The sequence below is a fragment of the Grus americana genome, chromosome 3 (assembly GCF_028858705.1).
Source record: "Grus americana isolate bGruAme1 chromosome 3, bGruAme1.mat, whole genome shotgun sequence".
NCBI classification, from domain to species: domain Eukaryota; kingdom Metazoa; phylum Chordata; class Aves; order Gruiformes; family Gruidae; genus Grus; species Grus americana.
The window spans coordinates 101,406,198-101,430,842 of NC_072854.1; the positions used below are offsets into that span (position 1 = coordinate 101,406,198).

General features: G+C 48.7%; 1 protein-coding gene across 4 annotated transcripts in view; it reads left to right on the forward strand.

Annotated features, from left to right (window-relative positions):
- Positions 1–2,725: 2,725 nt before the first annotated feature.
- VASH2 (vasohibin 2) overlaps positions 2,726–24,645 on the forward strand; it is a 36,433-nt gene continuing 14,513 nt past the window's right edge. Inside the window, exons 1-5 of one of the 4 annotated variants that reach the window (XM_054822724.1) lie at positions 3,149–3,272; positions 4,549–4,719; positions 8,497–8,585; positions 10,913–10,969; positions 19,241–19,315. In XM_054822724.1, the coding sequence (XP_054678699.1) occupies positions 4,576–4,719; positions 8,497–8,585; positions 10,913–10,969; positions 19,241–19,315 (365 nt within the window). In that variant the 5' untranslated portion in view covers positions 3,149–3,272; positions 4,549–4,575. The other 3 variants (XM_054822725.1, XM_054822726.1, XM_054822723.1) reach the window with 3 other exon arrangements.

A 24,645-nucleotide genomic window follows, 5' to 3' on the forward strand; every position in this document is an offset into this window, starting at 1 on the left:
GGGACTCTGGTTTTATCCCCTTAGGCTGTTACTTTGAAGTTGCCATTAGCTTCAGGACCTCAGCTAACTTCTGCCCTGCCAGTCCAGCCTACAGCTGGGCTTGGACACACTGGCTGGCCTCTGGGAGGATGACTTGTCCTGCTTCAGCCGAAGCATCAAGGAAGAGCTGGTAAGATTTTGTTCTTTTGGCCCTGATGGGAAGGGACCTGGGTGCTGCTATGGCTGTGCCTGCAGAGGACAGGGCTGTGGTGGTGTCCCGACCTTGCTGTGCCCCTTACTTGCCTGGCCAGGGAGAGTCCGTCCCTCTGGCACGGATCACACCCTGATGTGGTGCATGCAGAAGGCTTTGAGCTGCAAAGCACAGAGCATTGCCCTGGTCTTCACACTTTCAGGGTGGCGAGGAAGTGAGTGTAGGGAAGCATGATCTGAGGGTTCCTGGCCGCTCTGGGCAGCGGAGCAGCACTGAGCGAGGCTGTGACAGCCTCACCACAGTTGCCCATTCCAACAATGAACAAGGCTCTGGGACATACGTGACTGTTTACTTGTGTATCAGCATCCTTGATGATAACTTTCTGCCGCACAATCCCAACGCTCCAGGCTCCGTCACACGCACCGTGCCCCTGGGCTACTCACACATGGCTGCCGCCACATGCACAGTCCCATTAGTCCTAAGATGCAGGCCTGAATGATTTTCAAGCTTTCCCCTGGCTCTGCTCCAGCAAACTCGCAGACTTTCTCAGCCTTCCTCTCCTCACGCTGCCTTGCCTGGGCCTCCCTCTGCTCCTCGAGAGCCCTCTCCTCTGTGGCTGCAGCCATCTGCAGCCTCTCTGGGTCTCTGTGCTTCATCAGTTCCCATCTGGAGCTCATCTTGGTCTGCTCACATCTCACTGATGTGCAGGCTCATCTGCGCTCCAGGAGGAGAGAGGAACTGCGCTTCCCCTGGGATCCTGCTCCAAAACCCAGTGAGGGGGTGCAGATCGCCTCTGGCAGGCACGGCGGTACTTTTGCCCTCCAGTTGCGATGTTTGCCTGACCATTAGGGAAATGCAGGACATAGGGGTGAGGGTGAAGACTTCACAGCAGCTCTAAATCTACTCTGACCTTTTCTCTTCTCCCCCAAATTGTGTTGCCTTTTATACACTGGACCCCCACATTCTACTTGGTGGGTTCCCTACAGCAAAGTCTCCTGGGCTGAAACCTAACACCGGGCAAGCTGTGTAAGCTGAAAGCCTTGGTTGCTTTAGCTGATGGAACGGCCTTTCTCTGGCCTGTACGTTAAACCTCCTGATGAGATTCAGGCATGCCGTGTGGCCAGGATGCGGCGGGGAAGATTACTGCTAGGAGTCACAGAGATGTCAACTCTTGCGGAGAGCGATTAGCAACTCAGCATACACCCGTGGCTCCCGAGAGCCTTCAGGAAGCTGATTAGGGCACTGGAGAGATTTATTTATGGTGAGAGATGAAAATCAGTAGTTGCAGCTGCTGAGGAGATGCACAGGTACGCACCCAGCGTGGCTGGGAGCAGGGGAGGTCAGAGTGGCAGCAGTATCTCAGTGCATGGGCAAGGGAACATTTTTCAGACTATTTATTTCTGATGTAGAGTCACCTCTAGCTTTAGGTAGGTTGACACGGTTGTGCTTGATATACAGAGCTAAAAACTGCCTCCAAGCATGGAAATAAGCATCAGGGAATTGAGCTGAGTGGTGGAGATGTCAGCAGCAGCCAGGGAGTTGTCTGCTCGGGAGGTGCCGCAAGGCCACAGATGGCTGGGTAAAGCCCTGGGGGAGAGGCAGGTATCCCCAGCTTTCTCGGCTGCCGCTCCATCACATCAGGCACGGGTAGAGAAGGACCAGACACCGTTGTTTCTGTGGTGTCAGCAGTGTGTGCGGATGCGGGAGGCAGTTACCTCTGACCGCTGCAGAGGATCAAGGCAGGACATCGCTGCTGTCCGTAGCACAGTGTGAGACACCCCAAGTAACGGAGCCGTGCTCTGAGTCACGGATCACTCACCTGGCCCTCTGGCAGTCTGTGTGGCAGCAAAACACTTAAAGAAAGGCCACACCATGACTACCTTTCCTCCTGCTGGGGGGTCCAGCACCCAGGGCTCCTATCACTAGAGCATGAAATACACCCCTGGAGAACGAGCACCACCCTGTGAGCTGTCCCTGGCAAAGGGAGGCTGCGGGCTGCGATGAGATGGCGTCACTCATCCCTGGGGTGGCGCTCCCCCCGGTCTGGGGTACTCCTTTGCCCACCAAACAGAAGAGTTCTGTAGCCTTCACGTTCAATCTGGGACCTCACTGCCATCACTCGATGGTTAATGAATTTTCCAGCTCCGTTAGGAAGAACGGAGCAGCCCAGCTCACTTCAATGAAGAGTTTGATCTTCAGGCGCCCCTCACGCAGCGGGTTCCGGGACGTACGGCACCGCACGGCACGGCACGGCACGGCACGGCACGGCACGGCGGGCCAGGTGCCGCAGCCCCACGCCGGGCGTCTGCGGGCGAAGGGGCTCAGCCTACGCCGCCTGGCTCGGGGGACCCGGCCTGCCCGGCAGGGGGCGCCTCCCGCCAGCGCCTCCGCCAGTCACGGTTCGTCCCGCCCCCCAGCCCCGCCCCTCTTTGTTGCAGCCGCCAATAGGAGCGCGCCGAGGGCTGGCGGGCGGCCGGTAGCGTGGTAACGCGGCGGCATGGAGCGCGGTGTGGGGCGCGCCCCAAGCGCGGCCGTGGCTGGGCCGGGGCGCCCGGGACGAGCGAGCCGCCGTGCTGCGGGGCGGGTGGGTGCCCGCCGCTAGGGAGGGAGCCGACCCCGCGCCCAGCCTCCTCCTCCGCACGGACGTACGTAATACATACACACATATATATATTTTATATATATATATATATAGAGACAGAGAGAGGGCCCGGGCGGTAGCGAGGCCGCGGGGCACTTCCCGGTAGCGGTCCCCGCGGCGCCCCCCGGGCTCGGGCATGGCCGCGGGGCTATGACGGGCGCAGCGGCGGGCGGCGGCCCCGGGAGCACCCGCCGTGCGGCGGTCGGCAAGGCGGGGGGCCGGTCGCGGAGCGCCCAGCCGCGGGCGGCGAGCGGCGGCGGGAGCGGCGGCGGCTCTGAGGAGGAGGAGCAGCGGGACGGCGGGTCGCTCTTCCTGGTGAACAAGAGCGGCTTCCCCATGGACGGGCAGACCTGGGAGCGGATGTGGGGGCACGTGGAGCGGGTGCACCCCGACGGCGGCGCCGTGGCGGCGGCCATCCGGAGCGCAGCCCGCCTGGCTCGGGTAAGGCGAAGCCCCCGTCCCCCCTTTTAAAAAAAGAGAGGGTGCCACAAAGCCCAAAGCCGGGCATCCCGCGGCTGCCGGGTTTTGTGGGCGTCGGGGGGACGCAGGGGCTGGGCGGGAGGGTGTTGTGTCAGCCCTGAGGATGCTCTCGGCCCCTGCCCGCTGCGAGGGGCAGCAAGGGGAAAGCTGGAGTGTCCGCTTCTTGAAAGCGCCCAAAACGGGGTACGGGGATGTGTGCCGCGGGATGCTTAGGAGCTGGAGTTTGTGTCTTGGGAAACAAGTAGGAAGAAAATTATTGTTTTTTATCTTGGGGAGGAAAAAACAGAAAACAAGAATTAAGAGAAATCTTCAGGGACTGAATGAAGTGCTTTGTGTGATTTAAAGCACGTTTCGCTCAGCTGTTTGGAACACAGGCATTTCCTGAAACACAGCCTTGCTCCTGGAATGTAATAAGGGATTTAAACCTCAGATATTTAATTTCTAGTACATGGAAAGATTCCAAATGCTTTTGTCTTGTACGTTCCTCAGTACAAGCTCCAAACGGTTCTGCCTGACTTGAGTCTTTTTGGTCTAGCCAACAAATAAAATGTTGTTGTCTGCTGATGTTCCAAGGCTTCTCGCCACTGCGCTGCATTACTGATCGCAATGTCTTTAACACTGTTGGCTTTGGCACACTTTGAGCTTGATTCGCTTCTCCCACCAAGCAGCATTAATCTGAGCTGACCACTGAAGTTGGCGTTGATTCGTACCCCTCTGCACGCTGGGGTTAGATGGCTGGGCTGGCGCTGTCACGGTCCGCGTTGTCAGTGATACGTATACTTGTTCTTTTTGTGAAGTAGAAAGGAAAAATTCTGTGCACAGAGAAGCCAAAAGCGTATTGAGTCGGGCTGTCTTGCAAAGGCGCTTGTCAAATAAGATGCAGGCTGAAAAGGCCTTTCATGTCTCTTCTGCAATGTTTTAGTTCAGCATAAGTGCAAAAGGGGCAATCTCTGTTTCCTTGCTTCCATTGTGCTGGCACCAGCCTTTGTTTGGATGGGGGAGCAGATCCAGCTAATGAAGAATCTGGCTATGCTGGGTTTGTTTGCGGTTCCCTGATGTGGTTCATCTCATACTTGCACAAGTGCTTGAGCTAGAAATGAAGGGGCAGGGAGAGGTCAGAAGTTCTCGTTTCAGCAGTGTGACTAGCTTACGCTAGTCTAAACGGCCTGCAGATCTGTTTGGTGTTATGAGATGGCAAAGCATGCACTGGACTTTATTTCCTTCCCTTACTTCCCAGCTCTGAAGCACGTGACTTTTACTGGTGATGCCCATAGTGACTGACAAAGCATCTGGTGAGAGATGTGCTGGTGGCTTCAACATGCCGGCTCGCTGTCTGCCAGAGCATCCTGGAGAGCACCGCCCATGGCTTTTTCCTCAGTGCCGAAGCATGGGGTTGACTTGGTGTGTGGTATGTCCTGAAGCTGGGTAGGAGGAAAAATGTTTTGAAATCTGTTTGGCTGAATCATTTTATAGCAGTTACTAGTTGCTGATCGGTGGAGGATGCTGTAAAAGAGTTGCATTGAGTTCCTCCAGCACTGTCTGGCAGCAAACTCCCTGTCACAGTGATTAACTTCTTCAAGGGCAGAAGGGCCTGGCATCCCCTGTGACTAATTAGCTCTTGCTGGCTAAGCCTGGGACCTCTGGGGTCAGAGGGTAGTTTGAGGACCACCTGGTTCTTATTAAGGCCAACACAATTCAGGTGAGCAAACGAAGGGCAGGAGCAGGTTTGTTTAGGAACCCACTACCACTTTATAGCAAAGTTGTGATGGTAATTTCTGGGTCAGAGTAGGAATGTGAGGAGAGAGTTGTTCCTTAAATGATTGTGCAGCTTTTTTAATTGTTTTGTGCCACTAGGTATGTGGTACCTTCCAAAAGACCAGGTACTGCTGACTGGGAGTGATGAGAGAAACTTGTGCCTGTGAGAAGATGGTTTGTAATTCTCTTGCATTGGTAGTGGTGTGTGCAACTACTCCATTTTTGCATCTGATCTGTTGTTAATCCCTAGTGATGGGAGAGAGTGTTCATCCCTTCCCCAAGAAGCTTCACTTGGTTGCTCTAATCATCTTGGTATTAGTCTCAGCGATCATACACGCAGGGTGATAAGTAGCTTTTTACTGTATTGGCAACGTTGTCCTTACTGGAACAAATGCAAACTGCAGGGGTGCAGGGCTGCTTCTCTCCCGGGAGGAAGAGTCCTCACAAAAAGCCAGCTTGTCTAAGGGGGGCAATTTCAGAACCTGAGGGGTCCCTTGGTTGCAGCCCCCACCTTTGACTTTTGGCTTGAGCTCTCAGAAGGTTGTGGGCTCCTTGTTCAGAAGGGCTGTGGAATCCTTTATGTGGCCTGTGATCTTGGAGATACTTGGAGATTTTAGTGAATTAAACCTCTCGCCAGCTTTGAGGACTCTAGCCTGCCAGCTTCATCCGTGCTAAGTAACAGCATAGTTGAAGGGCGAGTTAGCAGAAAATGACTTTCTGGTCATTAAGTGAGACACAGTGGAGTCAGGTAAGATGAGTTTCACACAGGATGTCTGTGGTAAACTGTGACTACAGCGTTTTCAGCCACAGGATGACTCCAGCTCTGCCACAAGTCTTTGCACTGCAACGGCTCTGCTGTCTCTGCAGCTGCCACTGCTTGGAAATACCGATACCAGGTCAAGGCCCTTTCTTTCATCTGCCTGGTCTCAGAATTTCACTTGCTTTATAAATTCATGATCTGCAGTGCTGTGTCTGCATTTCCTCTTGTCAGCTCTGGCATCCCACTATACAAATCCTCACTGGCTCCTGGCTGCTGCGCTGGGATGTGCACCGGTAGCTGGAGGGCTGCAGCCTCAACCACAACAGCATTGCGCTTTGCTTGTGGTATTGTGTAGCCTTGGCTTCTGCTCTGTACTGGCTGGGCGCCCAGGAACAGTGTTCCTGTAGCCAGGGTAGGAATTTTGGGGGAAAAAATGGGGTTTGTTTGGAGGGAGTGGCCGGTGGCTGTCTGCATGGAGCTGTGTACTCCCCTCCTGGCACTGGAAAGAGGAGAGGCGCATGTGCTGTCCTGTGTGGGGGAAGACTGATGGCCGCTTCTCCCTTGTTGCCTGGGATCTGGAGGGCCTTGTGCCTCCTGGCTTGGCAGGCTTGCTGAGGTCACTTTAACAGACAGGTGGTGGGATATGTGTCAGCTGCTGGGAAAACCCAGGTTCTCTTTACCTGAGCGTGCCCCTGTGGCTGACATGATCATCCCCCACCTTGGAAACGGGGAAGCACCTTGCCTGGAGGTCCAAACCTGACCCCCATGGCGAGCGTGGCTGCTGTGGGTCACAGCAAGGGCTGTGTCCCTCCACACTGGTGCGGTCCCTATGGCATGCTGTCCTGTCCCGCAGCTGGGTGAGGGCAGGGGCCTCCATTTTACATAGGGCTGGGAAAGGGGTGCTATTCCCTGCCCCTGCAGCTCTGCAGCAGCCAGGCCTCTTGCTGGCTGTGACTCCCATTGCCTTGGCGTGTTGTGCAATGTGTGCACCTAGAGTGTTTTGTCTCTGAAGAAAAGGAGTGTTTATATTGGAGCAGGAATGATCCTGGAAGGATTTGACAGCCCTGCTTTAATTCCCTATTTCGGACGCTTGCTGCTCCTGAAACTCAAGCCTCGTTTGGTGCATTGAGTCCAGGCCTGCCTTAGTGCCCACAGGGACAGGTGAATAATTTGTCCAGACCAAAGGAGTCGGGGTGGAAGGAACTTGTGAAACAGAAAAATTGCCTCTAATGAAGAGGTTAGGTGCGGAAATTGTGATTAAGAAGCGTTAATGAACCTTGCTTATAACTCTCTCTTGGAGAGAAAACCTGTGTGTGAGTGGTTGTCTCCCGTGTGGTGCTGGGGATGGCGGCAGCATGCTGGAGGCCTGGCCATCTGTCTCCTTGCCACTTAAAATATATTTCTGTGTGCCAGTAACGTAGGAGTCTCTGTTTCGGGTTTTTTACCTTCTCTGAGATGTATTTACTGTTTGACTGTAGTAACTAGCTGCATGTAGTAAATGTTGAGTTTTAGTCGTGTTTGGGATTATCGGTGCTTGCTCTCTGAAAAACCCCACAGTCCTTCCGTCTTAGTGAAGGTGGGAACGGCAGAGGAAAGTCTGTGTGGCAGAGATGGTCCCGTACCACCTGAACTCGCTTTTCTTATCTGTAATTGCTGACTTGAAGTGTATTTAGAACAGTGATATTTCAATTTATGATCTTCAAACTATTGTAATGATGTCACGAGCCCACGGATGCCACACATTTTCCTTTACCCCTTGCGTCTTGGCTGCCCAAGTTGCTGGTTCCTGAATTTGGGTCTGCATTAATAGTTAAACTGTTTCCTCCACTACGTTTGTGAGAATTGTACTAACTTTTTTTAGCCTGTCTGTCCACTTTAGCATCTGCTGACCCCGTATTTTGCAGTCTCACCCCTAAAATAAAGGGACTTGGGACAAGGCCCTGCTCCTTTCCTGTGTGGCTACAGGCTCAGGAGCCACGTAGCTGTGGAGATTAAATAAGGATTGAGGGCCCAGCTTCCTAAGGTGCTTAGGCACAAGCAGATGTCTTATGGGATTTTGGAAAAATCCCATTACGGTGCCAGTCTATATCTTTAAGTGTCTTAATATCATTAAATATCTGGGTTCCAGGTGGTCTTCTAGGTACCACGTGCTCCTTGCCCAGCAAGTGTGCCACTGACACATGGCAGATGGGAAATTATGCAGCCTGAGATCCTTGTCTCTTTCTTTCTCTCATGGTAGAGGAAACCAAAAATTAGACTTGAAAAGGCTTCTTGTGGGAGGGAGGACAGCAGAGTCAGTGCTAGGACTCTGCTCATCCAAACTGCCCTGTGCTAGAAGAGAAAAATGGGAAGCGTTTGCTTTCTGCACTGGACTACCTGCCCATGTAGGGTAGTGTTTGAAGAATATCAGTGGCCAGGACAAGCAGCCTGCCATGGCAGGGGCCTGCCCTGGCCTTTCCATGCCAGCAGGGATGGGGCCAGCTCCAGTGCACAGGCAGCCCCCGTTGTCAGCGGGGTGACTTTGCCTGATGCTTGAGTTTATGTGGGTTCGAGCCATCTGTGCTGCCGCATTGCATTGCACTAAGCACATGCCACTGCCCAAGTAAATCACTTATCTGCTCTGCAGGGAGCTGCAACTAACCTCTTTATCTTTTTTTTTTTTGTGTCCAGCCCTCAGTGCCGCCGGTGCCAAACTACAAGCTCTCCATGTCGATCCCAGAATGGCTCCAGGCAATACAGACTTACATGAAGATGCTGCAGTATCCTTCTCCAGTGCTGGCTTGTGCCTGGCATGAATTAACAGGGGCTTTACCGAAGCACTAGCTGGTCATGAGGGCTTGGGATTGTTCAGGGGTGAAATGATGCCTCTAAGGATTTGTGATAGCACCTGCAGCACTGAGCTTGTCACAGCAGTCCTCTGGGAGATGTAATTAACTTTAAATGATACTGAAGAATTTAACTGAAGTGATGTTGGTGGGAGTAGAAATACGTATTTTGGTTTATGAGGATATTATGATCAGATAGTGATGCCTGGAGTAATAATATGGCATCTCATTGCAAAGCGGCTAAGGGAGGGCTGGTATTGTGGCAAACCCTTTTTCCCTCTGCCCTGGCAGGCCTTGCAGGCTCCCTGAGGACTGCCTACATGCTCAGCTTGCAGGGGGTGCTTGTCACTGGGGTGGGGGTCACAAGCAGCTGTCCTGACTCTGAAGTGGGCAGGCTTGCCCATGGCCCAGGAACTGACCAAAGGAGTCCCTCCTTTCAGATGTCCCACCTAGCTTGGGGGGCTCATCAGAGATGTACTGATCTATCCAGCCTCCTGATCGCTGCCCCGTGCCTGATACCTGACTGTTTCCATTGCTGACAGATAATGTCAGAGGAGATAGTTGCTGGCCCAGATGCTGCTCTTCTCTCTGTTTTCCTTTTTTCTAAACTCTCCCTTTTTGTGTGGGTACATGTGCGTGTGGAGGGAAGCAGTGGGGGGATGAGGAATGAATGTAAAGTCCTGTTAAGGATTAAGAAAGGATATGGGTGGCAGCTGGAAGAGCATCCAAAAATAGCAGGCGTGGTTAGCCTGCTGGGGAGTAGTGGCTGGGATCAAGGCAGCAGCAGGGGTTGGAGCTGCAGCAGCTGCTGGGGTGGGGGGGAAGAGGCTGGGGCCAGCCTGTTCTGCGGGGGGATGGCATGTTTCTCTTCTGCATGTCGGCCACTTGAGTAGGACAAGAGGCTCGCTGCTCAGTGGGGTTGTGCTGGAGAGGACACCATGTCACACAGAGCTCCAAAAATTATATTCCAGTGGTCTTGAAGTCCTGTACTCTGCTACATAGCACGAGCAGGACTTAGGCATGGGGTTTGGATCTGTGTTCAGAAAAGCTTCAATGTGGCGTGGGAAGCGGGGTCTGGGCTTCCTTTGTGGGCTAAAGGAGGTTACATGCTTTGTTCAGAGCACTCTGAAAGGGCCTCATGAATTACGTTTTGAAAGCAGGAGGGAAGTAAAGCCTCATTCCTGGAGAACTCTGAACTCTAACTGAAGTCAGTTCAGAGCATCCTGGTGTGAGCTGGCGTTTTTATTTAGCCCATGGTTATACAGCCAGCAGTGGTGCTATTTATGCCTCACAAGGGAACCTTTGTCTCCGTGGGGTCACCTGTTTTTGCCCTGGTATCACCACCACAGTTTTGCTGGCAAGAATGTTCTCGTGTCGTGTTGGGAACTAGTCTGGGGAACAGATTCACCTGGAAAAATAACCTAGCAATAGTAAGTGGATGGTGTGATTTTTTTTTTTAAATTAATTTTTGTTGTTGGGGGAGGGGTTTAGTTTGTTTTTACTGGACAGATCAGCTTCCTGATCTGATTTACTGCATTAATGCTTGAACAGCTATGCTCAAGGAGCAGTAAAGAAGCTGCTTTTGGTGCTGCTGCTGCACGGTAGTGTGCACTCCTGGGCAAGTGGTGCTGAGGTTTAGTTGATGGGTGACCGTCCGCTGATATCCTTTGTAATGAACTTTTCTCCTATGCTTATAGTGTTAACTAATAATCTTGAGTTGCACTTAGCTGGTTATTTTCAAGTGCATTGTATTTTTTTAGAGAATGATTTATATTTCCTAGATGTAAATGGATGCACTTGCCATGCTTTCAGTTTACAGATCATGCCTGAGGTATGTGGCTGACTAAGTTAAAAACTTACAGAGGAAATAAATTCTTTCAAATCATGAATGAGGTTGATTGGTTTGGCTGGACTATAAAAGCTTTCTCTTGCCCAAATGGGAGATTTTTTTCAAACTTGTAATAGTGAGTGGGACCAAGAGGAAAAGTGAGTTCAGAACCCTCAAATGCCAAACTCAAGTGTCATTTTAGACAAACAACCTTTTTGCTTAACTCTCCATCTAATGCTGGTTAATGTCATATAAAAAGACGAGTCAAAAATTTGCTTTTTTTCACATGCCAGGGTTTCATCTCTGAGAGTCAGTGGCTTTTACTGCTTGTTTTATGTTTCAACAGGAAATCAGAACTGAAATTCACCTTTTGACCATTGTTATTTTATTGTTTGACTGTTCAAGTTACTTTCCTTTAACAGACAAAATTCAGATACAATCACACGGGAACACAGTTCTTTGAGATTAGAAAAACCAGACCTCTAAGTGGGTAAGTGTCTCTGGAAGTGGTCTAGTGCCCTTGTCCCACATCACGTCAGCTGATCACCTTGGGCATCTAAGCACTGTAGCACCATGGCGTGGGAGGGCTGTCTCCTCTGTGCCACGGCTGCTCTGGCAGGGCCAAAAAGTGTGTGTTTTGGCTGCCTTTGCAAGGAGGGTCCCAGCTTGCTGCCAGGTGGCAAATGGACCCATCAAGAGCCAATGAGCAGAAAGGCTGGTCTTGCTCAGCAGCCGTGTGGGAGCTGCATAGCTGCAGGCCAAAGCTGAATGCACAGGGTTGGGAAAACTTTCTGGCTTGTTGGGGTTGGGTTGGGAGGGCTGGGCTGAGCTACTTTTATGGAAACTATGTAAGTCTTAATGTTCTGGTTGTGCTGTAATGCCCTTTGCTGATGGGAAGAGATCAACTGTGCAAAACACTGCAGGAAATTTGATGTCATCACAGGTGCAGTCCTTTCCCCTGGAGGATCACAATGGACTGTTTAAAGTCATGGCCTTGCTTCTCCCTTTGCCACTTATCTTGGTGTTCCTTCCACCTGGTGGATTCGTGCTGGTTGGCGATGAGTTGTGCAACTCACAAGTAGTAACATGTGCGCAGGGACTCTGGCAACAGAGAGCTGGGATCCCTTGCATGTAAGAACTGCATCATAAACAGCTCTTTAATAGGACCCAGTAAATTAGCAGGTTAGGGTGGGAAGTGATGTTGACAACATTATGCTTTTATTTTAGGGTGAAATTTAGATAAGCAGAATATAATTACTCCTGTAGACTGGCCTGTCTTTAGCTCTGCCCGGCTGTCTGTCATTAATCTAATGGACTGTCACTGTAAATTCCAGTTCCCATCCCAGTTCATGTTTTCATCTTACTGACAGCAATCTTTCCCACTTCCTTTGCCTATGTAATGTTCACTGCACTGGTGGAACTAGTTTGAAAGAAATCCTGTGCCTTGAATGATAAATGGGTTTACAGAAGCTTAAACCAATTTTAAGGCTGGTCACTCATTTTTAAATTTGTCCCGTGACTTTTTTCCAAGGAAGTGGAGGATGAAAATGATGAAAATGAATTGTGCTCAGCACTCACCACTTGAAAGATTGGTGTCCTTGGTCTGGATGAAAGCCTGGCTTATGAGGCAGTACCCTTTCCTGGAAGGGAACTAATATGGTGGAGATGCATCTGTAGCTTTGGATCCTCTCCTAAGTGGTGCCATTTCCTCTATTTACCTGCCTTAGTGTTTGCTTGCGGACTTGTGTCTGACTTCTCTCCTTGACCTGTTGCTGTTAAGACTTGTGTGAGTGACTTAGTATGTGGTGGCAGGACTTCTGCAGAGTTAAGGAGGGTGCCCCTGCAAATGGTCCAACCCCTTGGGGCAGCTGCTCCAGCTTGCGAGGCACAGCTGCCTGTGCGTGGTGTACGCTGGACCTGCACAGTGTTAAGTCCTAAGACCTGTGCTGTTTTGCTCCTTGACCTGATGGACAGGAGTGCTAGGAGTAGCGGAGCTGTTAGGAGCACACGTAGTTGCCCAGATCCTGTCATACTGCAGAGGGGCTCGAGTGCTTGCCCTGTCTTGGTTTCCCCAACTTTGAGAAGGGGAATAACAAGTTGATCACCCTGTAATGTTGAGGTGTCCCTAAAGGCTTTCCTTCATCTGGGGTGCGTGGCTGTTCATACCAGCTGAGGATATCTTCTCTTGCGGTTGTCCTTGACAATTTGTTCTCCTGCTGTCAGGCCAGTTTTCATGAGAGCTGAAAAACTGCCCACGCCTGCAAGTTTCTTCCTGGGAGGTATGTTCCACTTTGCAAGAAATCTGCTTCCAGCATGGCGACAACAGGTGTCTTGTGCTGAGGTGACAAGCACTGCTCTACGCAAGTTTCTGTTGTGTGAAGGGCCTTGCTTGCTGTAAGACAAAGTTTGTATTTTCAAGTTGATTGGGCAAGATGCTGAGCGGCTCCAGTTGCCACCAGCTCTTGGAAGTTCAGGCTGTTCCCAGAGCTGTGATTTATTGATATTAAACATATTGCTTATTTCATAACATGAGGGCTCAAAGCTAATGAAAGTATTATGAGATCTTTGGCAGCCTCTCTTCAAGAGAGCAGTAGCCGGACACAAAGAAGCTGAGCACTAGATAGAAATTGAATATTCATAAATTCATGTGAAAGTGTCCTAAAGCAGCTGGGGCATATTAATGAATTTTTCTATTGTGGAGGGAGGACTAGATATTATAGAGATTTACTGTCAGCATCAGTGTGATGCATGAGAAAATAAAAATGCCTGGCTGCACTTAGGAAGAAGAGCATAAATTATCTATAGGGACTCATAACATTAAGGGACACAGGCTTGCTATAATTCAATATTTACAATCTCTCAAGAAAAAGTCACTGTTCGCTATCAACTTGCTTCTAGGCTGCCAGACACCCTGTGGATTTGTCTAGACTACAGATAACACTTTTGAAAATGTTAGATTTCTGTTGGCGTAGCTGTGTGAGTCAGGGTAATAGAGATGTGATCCTGCAAACTGTGTGTGGTGTTCCTGTTGTACTGGCAAACTGTGTCTGAAAATGCATCTTACCTGGCCTGAGTTTGCTGTATTTGCACAAAATCCAGATTTACAGGTGTAGCTACATCCACCGTAGGAGTGCTTTGCTGATAGAGTATACAAGGTATCCTGACCCAGGATAGTGTCCTTTACATAGGCTTCCTGATGCACCCTTTCGTAATGGGTGGGTAAAGGGCACCCCATGGAGTTCAGCTGATCCATGGTGTGTGATGTGTGATACAACTGATAAAAAATGGCACTGTTAATTGAAATAGTCATTCCTTAAAACTCCAAAGCCTAGGTCATGTAAGAGCTTTAGAAAGAAAAGTATTCCTGGCTATCTAGTAATATCTGTAACTGTGCATTCAATGCCAACAAACTCTTATTACTGGTTTTACAAAGAGCAATAAGACCTCTGCAAGCTTCTGTTCGAGGATGCAGGCATGAACCACAATGAAGAACAAATATCTTTGTCCTCCACAGAGTATCTGGGGAGGTTGTAGATAGGTGTGGTATTGTGCTGTTACCCCCAGTTAAGTGCCAGCTGATCAGTGGGATCTATGACTGAAGCAAAAACTCATGTTTGGGTAGGTTTTGGGGACTTTGAGAAACTACAGCTCAGAAGCTGCTCTGTGAAGATGGAGAGGCATTCAGTGACTGATATAATGGGTAATCAATCGCAATAAAAGAGCGTGATAGAAGCAGTCACGTGGGAACGATGCAACCAAATAAGAGCAAAGAGTGGGGGGTGGAAAATAATACTGTTTCAGCACACCATGTTGTTAAGGAACCCTGATGGACCTGTAAAGAAAAATGGGCTCATACCATTTCCAGACAATAGACTGCAGAAGGCATTTGAACATCTGCTTCTCTCTCTCACAAAGAGAAAATGTTACAGATACAATGCTTTGTTCTGCATGCGGTAGAAGTGCTTTTGCCACTGAAACAAACTGGGTTTGCGAAGATTGATGAGAGCAGTAGCTGCTCTGCTGTTTTATGTCCTTTCGCTCCTGTTGGTGCCTTTCACTTCTCTCTTGACTTCATTGGGAGGAATAAAGCTACCAAGAGCCTCAGAAACACTTGAGAGGGAGATTTTATGGACCGTATGCAAGTACCAAGGCCTGGGGAGGGACAACTTAGTGGAAAAAGTACTAGAGGATCTCACTAATTTAAAGTATATTTAAGTCTGTAGGAGTGTCTCTGGTGAAGGTAATGGGCAAAGTCCTCTCCTAACCATGGTCAGCTCTGAAGCAACTCCAGCATGATGGGTGCTAGCTGGTAAGATCCTCCAGCTTTGGGCATGCTGAAAGGTTCGAAGCTTTTTCTAACCTGTATATGAGATTGGGTGTAAAAATCTGGGAGCAAAAGGAATTCATGGTTCCCATGAGATGTCTGTAGTCGCTGCTATTTTAAATTGAAAGCATCCAAAAGAGGCAAACCCAACTCCTCTATGGTCCTCTCTTAACTGTAGAAAGCGAGGGCGATAATCCAGGTGGGCTCCTGAAAACATTGGAAGAAATTTGAGTCAATTAACAAGGAAATATCACCATCTGCCAGGACTAGATCTTGAGGGAGGAGCGTGCAGTCTGTTCCCACTGGCTACATTTGTTAGAGATGTTAGATTCTTCACCATGGTCTGGAATAGAAATCTGCCTGGCAGACTTTAGATAGTGGTGTAAATCAAGAGGGAAGCTGCATGATGCTTATTTTTGACTGTAGCAGTCTCCCTTGCATTACTGGAAGAGGTGGGCTGCCCCCGTGCTCGCTGGGGTCTGTGGAGAGGGTGGCTCTGGGCTAGTTCCCAGCTGTCTGTGATACAAGATGGAAAAGTATTGTGTTAGAGAACTGTATATGTGGAACCTGTTCAGATAAGTTGAAAGATGTAAAGAAAATCTCACAAACCCTGCTGAGGCAGGGAATTGAAATGCCTGATGCTGACAGCATGGTAAAAATTAGGGAGTGAAAAAAAATAAGGAAAGTGCAAGTCAAAGAGCACTTGTAATTCCTTGTTTTAAAATGAGCTGGATGCTACATTGTTTGTCATACATCACTTAGAGAAATGACATGCAACCTCCAAACCATTAATACTTATGTTAGAGAGCGTGGGGAGGATGGGTGCTCTTATTGGAAACTGGGGAAGGCAAAGATACCAGCCTTTTAAAAAAAAAAAAAAAAAAGGGGTGGGTGGGAGATAAGTCTAGGAACTTTCTGAGTTTATTTCCAGTTTCAGGAAAAATGCTAGGGCAAATAATCAAGTGTCTGGAACATAACATGGTGATAAGTGATAGGCAATGTGAATTTAGTTTGGCAGTTTGGTTCTGATAACTTCCTTCTATGAGAGCAAGAACTTTTGTCAATCAGGAGCTGTGGACATCATAACTCTTTGCTGTAGTATGGCTTTTGGCAGCCTCTAAGTACGGCAGGGACCTCTAGTCTAAATGAAACTATGTTGACGTAAGGACCCAACCTGGTGAAAAGCAGCGCTTAGAAAGGGGTACTTGCTCTTGTCTAGCAGAGTTTGTCAGTTGAGGTGTGTAATCTCTGTCCCAAGTCAATTTTTTTCATTAATGGTATGGATAAGACTAATTATTTGCTAATAGATGTGCTTTGTGGTCCAAGCTGGACACGACGACAAGGCTTTGCAAGGTGGAATTGGAATTCAGAGTGATCTTCAAGAATAAGAGAGAGCTGGGCTGGAACAAACAGAAGGTAATGCAGTAAGGGCAAATGCAGAGGAGGCTTTTGGGAATAGCCAGCTGTGGGAATACACAATGGAGAATGAAAGGCTGGGTTTTCACAGAAGGAGCTGGTCTTTAATAAATGTTTGCTTTCTCATGTTTACAGAGGAAAGGGTAGATTACAGCCTGTCGCATACAAATGTCTGTTGCAAGAGGAGAGATAATAAATGGTCTCCATGTCCACTGTGGGTAGCAGAAATAGCTTCTGATTTAAATTGCAAAAAAAGAAAGATTTAGTTTAAACATTAGGCAACCTTCTTGGATGCAAGGTTAAGTATAGGATAGATTAACTGGTGGGTTCCCGAGCCTTTGAGAACCCAGTTAAAAGTAGGTTGAAGAATTATCTGTGAGGAGTGACTTAGATTTGGCTTATGCTACCTTAGGCAGAGCAGTGTCTTGGGGATTCTCCAAAGGCTCTGCTTCTGATGCAAACACGGGGTTTAAGGCCATGCTTCTTCTCAAGCTTGTTAAAAGTGGAAGAAAGGCTCTTTCAGTGGTTACTGAACTGGGTCATCTGCATAAATCCTGTGGTCTGTGTTGCAAATGCAGAGGAAAAAGCAAAGTATTTGTGGAGTGTTCCCCAGGACTCTGGGATGGGTGTGTGTGAGGGTGCAACCTGCCCTGTGGGTGCAGATGGATGCCTGTTCACTGATCACTGGTGATGCCTCCTGACTGATGCTCCCCTTGCACGGATCCTCATCAGTGTCAGTGTCCGGAGGCCATGGCTGTCTCTGAGCTGCCAGGTCCCGGGTGGCCAGTAAGGACCTGCTCTTGTACCCCGTTGCTTTGAGCAGGTGGTGGGACAGGAGGGCTTCCTGGAGTGCCTTCTGAGCCCAGCTATCTGATGGTGCTATGTAAAGGCAAGGGAGGGCTGCAGCTAGCCGCGGAAGGGACAGCTGTGGTACTTGACCACTAGCAGGCAGCATGTTTTTAAGCGAGCAAAATGCCTCTCTTGTTTGTTTTAAATGTGTCTTAATAACCCTGCAGTGTCCTGGAGACCTATGCTTCAGAACAGCACGTATGTGGCTTGCAAACAGAGCATGTGTTAAATACAACTTAGTATTTAAATAGTGTGCGTGTTGCTGTGACAGATAAGTCAGTAGTCATTTGACTGCTCATTTAGGCCAATTACTTTGAAGATTCCCTCCCTGGCTGTGGAGCCATTAATGTTATCTCCATGCTGACAACACCTTGAAATCATGACAGCAGTAAGGTTATGAAAGCAGATGTTAGGAGACCTGATGCTGCATGTGATGACGAGGCAGCTCCAGCGTAGTTACTGTGTTTGTCTGTCGGCAGCAGGGTCAGCGTAGGTGTAGACCTGAGGAGGAGATGCTGGCCCTGTCCCTTGGACCATGTTAACCACTTACACCACGCTAAATGGCTTGAAGTTTTACAACTTGAGCTTTTTCTTGCCTCTGATACACATTCATAATCAGCTGTGCTTCCCCCCTCTTCCTGTGGAGTTAGAAGATAGGAAATTCAGTGGGTCATCTTGTTTGTGGGTACCTCCCGTGTATGATCTGCATGTAATACTTCTCTGGATGGAGACAGGGCTTTGCAGTGGCTACTGCTGTGACAAGCACTGAGGACCCAGTGTGGGGGATGAAGGGGCCCCATTGTGTGCCCTCACTGGAGCTGCTCCCTGCTTCCAGCAATGGTGTTTCTGTGGCTGATTGTGAGCATGTAGGAGGCAGGCTAACTCTAATCTGTCTTCTGTACTGCAGAAGGGTGGTTGTTTACAAATGAAAAGATAATTTCTAACTTGGATAAATGGGACACGGAATGGCTGTGACAGGCTGTAATAGCGGTGGGAGCTGTATTGCCATTTGCCGTCAATACAAGGTTTAAAATGCATGAGGTGGGTGATTTAGGAAGTGGGAAAAACAGACTAATGATTTCAGATGCATATTTTCATCATCTTCTCTAATACAAATATTTTTATCATTTAATGCCTGTTTCCTTAGTGTAGGGGTCTGTTTACAAAGCTTTTCTCAGGGAAAGGATACAGATAGAGAAGACTTCATAATAGAATTGATCCTTTGGTTTGATTTTTAGCTTTTCTTTTCTTGGTATTTCATTGAATATGACTCTTCTGGCCTTTTCTATCTCCTTCCAGTATTTTTTTAACTCTCCAGGATTTCAGGATCTGCTTGTGGAAGGGAATAGGATATCTAGTTGGTTGATGGTGCAGTGTCAGTCTGGCATGACAGCTTTCTCAGCTGAGCTGAGATTAGAGGCTTGTTTCCTATCACATTGTTGTCCCTGTCAGGTAACTCTACTCTACAGATGGAGATCAGAAAGTTACTAAACTTTGTGAACTTGCAAGATCCTGAGCCTGCACAGTTTCTTACATTCCTGCAGGAAATCCTATGGTTTTTTACCACTTTCCCAGTCCACAGGAGGTGGGGAGCAGCAGCAAGATACCTCACACCACTGCAAGCTGAGTTATCTGTGTTGGTAGAGCTTTCTGCAGAGCAGACTTCAGTAAAAAGGCATTAAATTCTTGTCTGCACCTACAGCTATAGGCTCACGGAGGCATTTGTAGCTTTCAGGGGGCCATCATGTAACCATCCTCTCTCCTGTTTTTCCAGAGGAGAGCCAGGGTTATTTTGAAAATAAGCTAAATTTGGTCCTGCTGTGGGAGCTTGCGTGATTGTCAGCTTTCGCAGCTCAGCAGGGCTTTATGTTACAGTCTGAAGTGATGCTCATGGGGTTGCTGGTACAGGCAGAGAGGATTGCATTCCTCCAACCTATCTTCAGAGGCTGGAAGGCACTGGGATGCCAAACACCCATTATTTTACTTATTTTTTTTTCCAGCTGTCCTGGAGAAGTCAACAGGGCTCTGGCAAGTTGCTGAAGAGGAAAATCAAGTTCACCAGTGCTTGCTTAGAACCGGAGGCACCTGGCTCTTGGTGTATGAGAGGACCCTTTGATTCTTGTTGAACTGCTTGAACTGAAAGGACTGAAAACCTTTTTGTTTCTGTCCTAGGTTAATGGAGACAGCAAAAGAAATGACCAGGGAGTCCTTACCTATCAAATGCCTTGAAGCAGTTATCCTGGGGATGTATCCTTTCACATGCCTGTGGCTTTTTCCACTGCAGCTCTGTTGAATATATTGCCCTTCCCAGATGGTGTTTGAGATGGTCAGAACCAAAGGTGAGTGCCAGCAGCTCAGGGAGCTGCCGTGGCATTGATCAACAAGTTACTGATTTGCCTAGGTTTGTCAGTAGGAGCTTGGATGCCACGTGCCTGGCTCACAAGTGTTGTTCTCAGGCTGGGCCGACTTTGCTTCCTGCCTTGGTAATTGGCATAACATCAGGATCTGACCCAAAGTGCCCAGATAAGTGATTCATCTACACAATCCCTGTTTTCTTCATTAGTATTTCTCTGCCAGTTATTGTCAGAACTTGGTAACACCTGAGGAATGTGGGTTCTGTCCTATGTTTGTCTGATGTTTACGTGGCAAAATCACATTTAGGTTTTGTCTCTCAGCCCACAGCTGTGCAGAAATACATATTAAACACACTTTAACCTTAACATAATACTTGCTTCCTATTCAGTTTCAGAAAAAAAACCCAAGAATATTTTCATTTAGAGACTGACTTGCTGCTTGACCCTCTTGTGCTCTCACTGATAAACTAAACCTTGTCATCCTAAAACACTAGAGGAGGGCAAGGCAGGCTTACAGGAATAATTAGATGCCAGATACATCTTACCCCAAGATCAGCTTGATTTAAGACAAAACAAAAACCCAACCCAAAATAAATCCTGAAGCAAACCAGCTTCTGGCATGTCTGTGGCATTTTGCTTGCTGCTGCTGCCCCCTCTCGTGGGAGAAGCATCTGGCAGGTGTTGGCTCATGAAAAGGGGTGGCTGCTGTGGGGGTGGGAAGGGGATGTGGGCTGAGCAAGTGTGTGGTGTGAGAGACTCGTTGCTGGATGCGGTCCCTGCTGTGCTTGGGAGGTCTGTGGTGTGCACTGGGTGCAGCTTGCGACTGCGCTCTGCTCCCTGTGTGCCAGGGATGGCCTTCAGGTCTGAGTCTGAAAGGTGGCTCTGGCTGATGGGGCTTCCCATACAAAATGCTGGCAGGATCTGCATGCAGTTAGGGGGATGGGAGTCCTGGGGGCTTGATGTCAGCAGGAGACTAAAACTGATGCCCACCCAGAAAGAGAAATGATGTCAGTGGATCTGTTGTGCTTGCCCTTGTGTCAGGGTTGTGTCCCAGGCTATTCGGGGACCAAAGGGATGGGGGAAATAATTGCCAGGCAGAGCTGATGCTGCTCTGCAGTACTGATATGTGTCAGCTTGGCTTCTAGTGCTGTATTTCTAACGCTGAACTGATTATTCCACATACCACACAAGCAGAGGGTGATTAGTGGTGTACAGATGACCATGGTGACCTAAAAGTATTCTTGCAGATCTGAAAGTTTTGACCACTTTATTTTCATTTGGAAAGAGGTTTTTTTCCTGCTTGGCTCAAACCTGAGTTTTGTTCAATTTTTTTTTTTTGAATGGTGAGAGAAGTAAAATGGTTGAAAGCTATGATTTATATTTGGTGTCATCTGAAGTGTCTTTGGACTTTTAAGATTTGGATGAATCTTTCTGTCTCTAGATGCTACTTTAAAAAAAAATCTTTATGGAAAACTTTTTTAATTGATATTACCTAATGAGAAGGCTTAGGCAGGGGAGGGTATGGGACAGGCCTGCCTTCCTATGACTTCTGCTTGCTATTTTGGAAATCTCCTGTGTGAGAACAGGGACTGTCTGCTGGGATGGTGGTCCAGTAACAGATGTGTTAAACTTTAAAAGATTCATGCAATATAAAACCTAAGTATTTTGCCTGAGGTGTGGGTGCACAGAGTGTAGCAGTGGTGATTGGATAGGCTGTCTGAATACGCATGCTTTTGAAAGTGGCTGGTACGAAGCCTGCGTCTCTGCAGAACCTCAGGGTGCCCTGCTGCACGTGTACCATGTGGGTTTTTGGGAGGCTTCTTTGTGACAGCATGTGGAAAAGTTTGCTGATTTTTCTCAGCTGTGAGATTTTTATCTTCAGCATTGCCCTCTTGATGCAGATGTGGTGAGGCCAGCAGCTGCAACCTGCTTTCCAAGGTCAGGCAGTTACCAGATGTGCTTACCCTCTCCTGAGTGTCAAACCAATGTCATCACATATGCCTGAGCTGGGCATCCCTGCGTGTGTGTGCTAACCTCTGGTTGCCTTCTCTGTCTCTGGAAATAAGGTACTGCTTGTAATTTGTGTGCTGGCAGGCTTTGCCATGTTGCTTGGATACCGAAAAGAGCACAGCCCACTACAGCGGACCCTTGGTATGAGCCTTCATTCAAAGGCTGACTTGCACAGAGCAGCTTAGCAAGATGTCATTTTAATTGAGCTGCTTGCTGGCTTGTGCAATTGCCTTTTACTATGTGACTTCTTATAAAACACTTCTGCAATCCCTCTTGGTGCAGAATTAAGTTTTGCATAATTGCCTTTGCACGAGATCTTGAGGCATTTTTATATGGCAATGAGTTAAAGTACTGAGCTACCCTGTTCTGCATGCACCAAGGGAGCAGCTGCTGTGAGATGACCATACAGATCTTCCAATATTATTTTGCAACAATCTGCAAGGCTGCTCTTCTCTGTGTAGCTGTCTGAACTGGCTTTGTATCCCTCTGCTTACATGCTCTGCTTGCCAGTGCCTAACCAGAGGCATTCCTCCTGCTATCTTCCCCAGGGCATTTCTCAGTTCAGTTGTAAATCAGCTGACTAACGGTGCATTCAGTGCATTCTTTCTGAGCAAGGATAGAAAGTGACTTGTGCTCAAGAAAGGGAATAGTAAACCAAAAAGTGCCAAGGGAATTTTATCCGTGCTCTATTTGCTTTATTAAAACGGGGAGACCAAGATATCAGAGGACGAGAGGGAAGTGGCATGGTGCATCCATCCTCAGGGAGTCTCGCAGAGTGTGTCTGTCGGGTGAACATAATTCACTCCTATTGCATTCAGTGTGTCTCTCCCAGTTCATGTGAGGTAATGGTCAGACCCGTGTAGTGTATTAGACCTCCCCCCATCTAATAATATCATTAAACAAGGAATCGGAGAGCAGAGCTGCCTCAGGAGGGACAAATGATTTAATAGCTTCTCCACTATGCCTTCTGTGCATTTAATCAGTGGCTGATGTTTATCACCGCTGGAGACCTGGGCCCATCCTGTTCCTCCTGTCTAGCAGGTACATCCCTGGGCTCGGACCGAGTGTTTTCAGTGAGGAGGAGAGTGTCTTGCTGGAGTCATTGGAGGATATCAATGTCTCCACAGTGCCCCTCTTTGCCTCCTGCATGCTTGTCCACAGCTTGACCCACTTGCTAACTGAAAAACAGGCAAGAAGGGTCCTGCTGAATGTCTACCAGGGTCCCTCTGGTAGCTGGGAAGAGCTCGTAATCACTTCCATTATCAGGGTCTAATCGTAAGCCTGTCATCTCAGGTTGCAGCTGGGCACTGGAGAACAGGGACCTCAAAACGAGTGATGCCTGCCTGGCAGCCTTGCTTTGGGAGGCTGAGCCAGCTGCTCCAGCTATTCCTTCATGGGCACTGGAGCTGCTGGGGTGGAAGCCAGGTCCTCTGTGCAGATGACATCCAGATGTGAGCTTAGTAGCATTCTGCCTCACAGTAAGCAATTGCAAACCTGGGATCTTGGTGCTCGTGGAGCCTGTGGGAAATGCTGTCTGACTCAAGGCTGTGGTTGGAAACTTCAAGTATTTACTGCTGGTGGTCAGAGGCCCTCTGACATTGCAAGCAGTTGTTTGGTTGCTTGGAAAAATAGCTCTTCTGTTTTTGCTGAAGCCTTATCTGAGGGTTTTGAAGCATGAGGCTTACTTTCCTCCTGCTCCATCTCCTCACTCTGAGCTAGTGGCTTCAGCATTGGTAGCATAAAGAAAGCTGCCTCCTCACTCCTCTTGGCCTGCTCATCCTCTCCAGCTTGCTTGGGCCCTGTGGCACAGCCTGCTGCAATGGCTTGGGGCACTTGCTCACGCTTCCCCAGCTCTTTTTAGCAGCAGGAGAGGAGGGGACCAGACACCCTGTGGCTTTCTGTGCTCATCTCAATCAGACTTCAGCAAAACACACCCTTGCTGGGTTTTAAAACACGAAGCACTGCAATGTCATCTTGTCCGAGTTAAATAAGGGAGAATTTCAAACTAATAAATAACAAATTGATTAGCTGAAGTGGTGCAGTGGGCACTCGTTTGCTCAATATCAGGTTCATCTGGCTTTCCCTTTTCTGTCTTTGGTTTGCAAGGCAGAGTGGGACTTGTAGCAGAGATGCCAGAAGGTGTCAGGCGTGATGCTGGGTCTTCCTGCAGCTGGAGGAGAAGCGCTTGTGAGTCTGGGCACTGGGACAGCTGGGTGCTTAGACCTGCTCGTGATCAGACTTGGCAGGCTGGTCTGGTCAAACAATGGATGCCAGCACTTAAATCTGCAACCTGAGTGTCTTGGTTTGTTTCAAGCTGCTGTGGGTACTGCAGGGCCTCGCTGTACTGACTTACATTTGGGCTTTTTACCTTCGGAGCTCTGAGGAGAAGGGTCTCCCCATGTCCCCTGCCCCTGGGGGTCTCTGCAGGTCTGGGTCCCTGTTGGTGCTGCAGGGAGGGGGCATGGTGAAGGGATGGCACTCACATCCTCACCTGCCACTAGCGCACCCCTTGCACAGTCACTGCCTGTCAGCTTGGCAAAGGCACCAGGATTTTTTTCCCACAGCTAAACTCCCATTGAAGCTGGTTTAGAGGCAGGTGGGCTGAGGTTCTTGCAGTGTATCCCCTTGCCTTCTCTTCAGCCAGCTGTGGTTTCTAGCGGTGGTGGGAAAACTGCTGGTAGCAAGTAACCTGAGCTCACCTAGCCATGGTGAGCCAGCTGCTGTCCAGTGGGTGCTATCAGCTGCTAAGACTTATTTCCAGAAATGTTCAAAGCCCAGAGTCACAGTGCTGGCATGTGCAAATATCCTGTTCAGATTATTGATTAATAATTAAAAAAAACCCAACAAAAACCAAGAGAACATTTCTTCTAAAAGTTGCTGCTGGCAAATAAACAAGGTGAAGGGCTTCAGGTCTGGCTGGCTGGGAGCTGCTGGGTGCTCTGCATTGGGGGCACCTGTGTAGGGAAGGGTCTGTATTGGGGGGAAGATGCTGGGACTTATTTATGGGACTTTTTTGATATTAGAGTTCACCAGGAAATGAAGAAAAAAAAAAAACAAAAATAATTACAAAGGGCATTGGTTGAGTCATTGTAAGAGTGTGCAGATTTAAAGACAACCCATCCAGATGCTTTCTGTTCCAGAGTTTTAAAACTAAGGGGTTGACTCAGCTAACCCTTAACTAATTCTCCCCTTTTCTTTTGAACTAAGGATGCT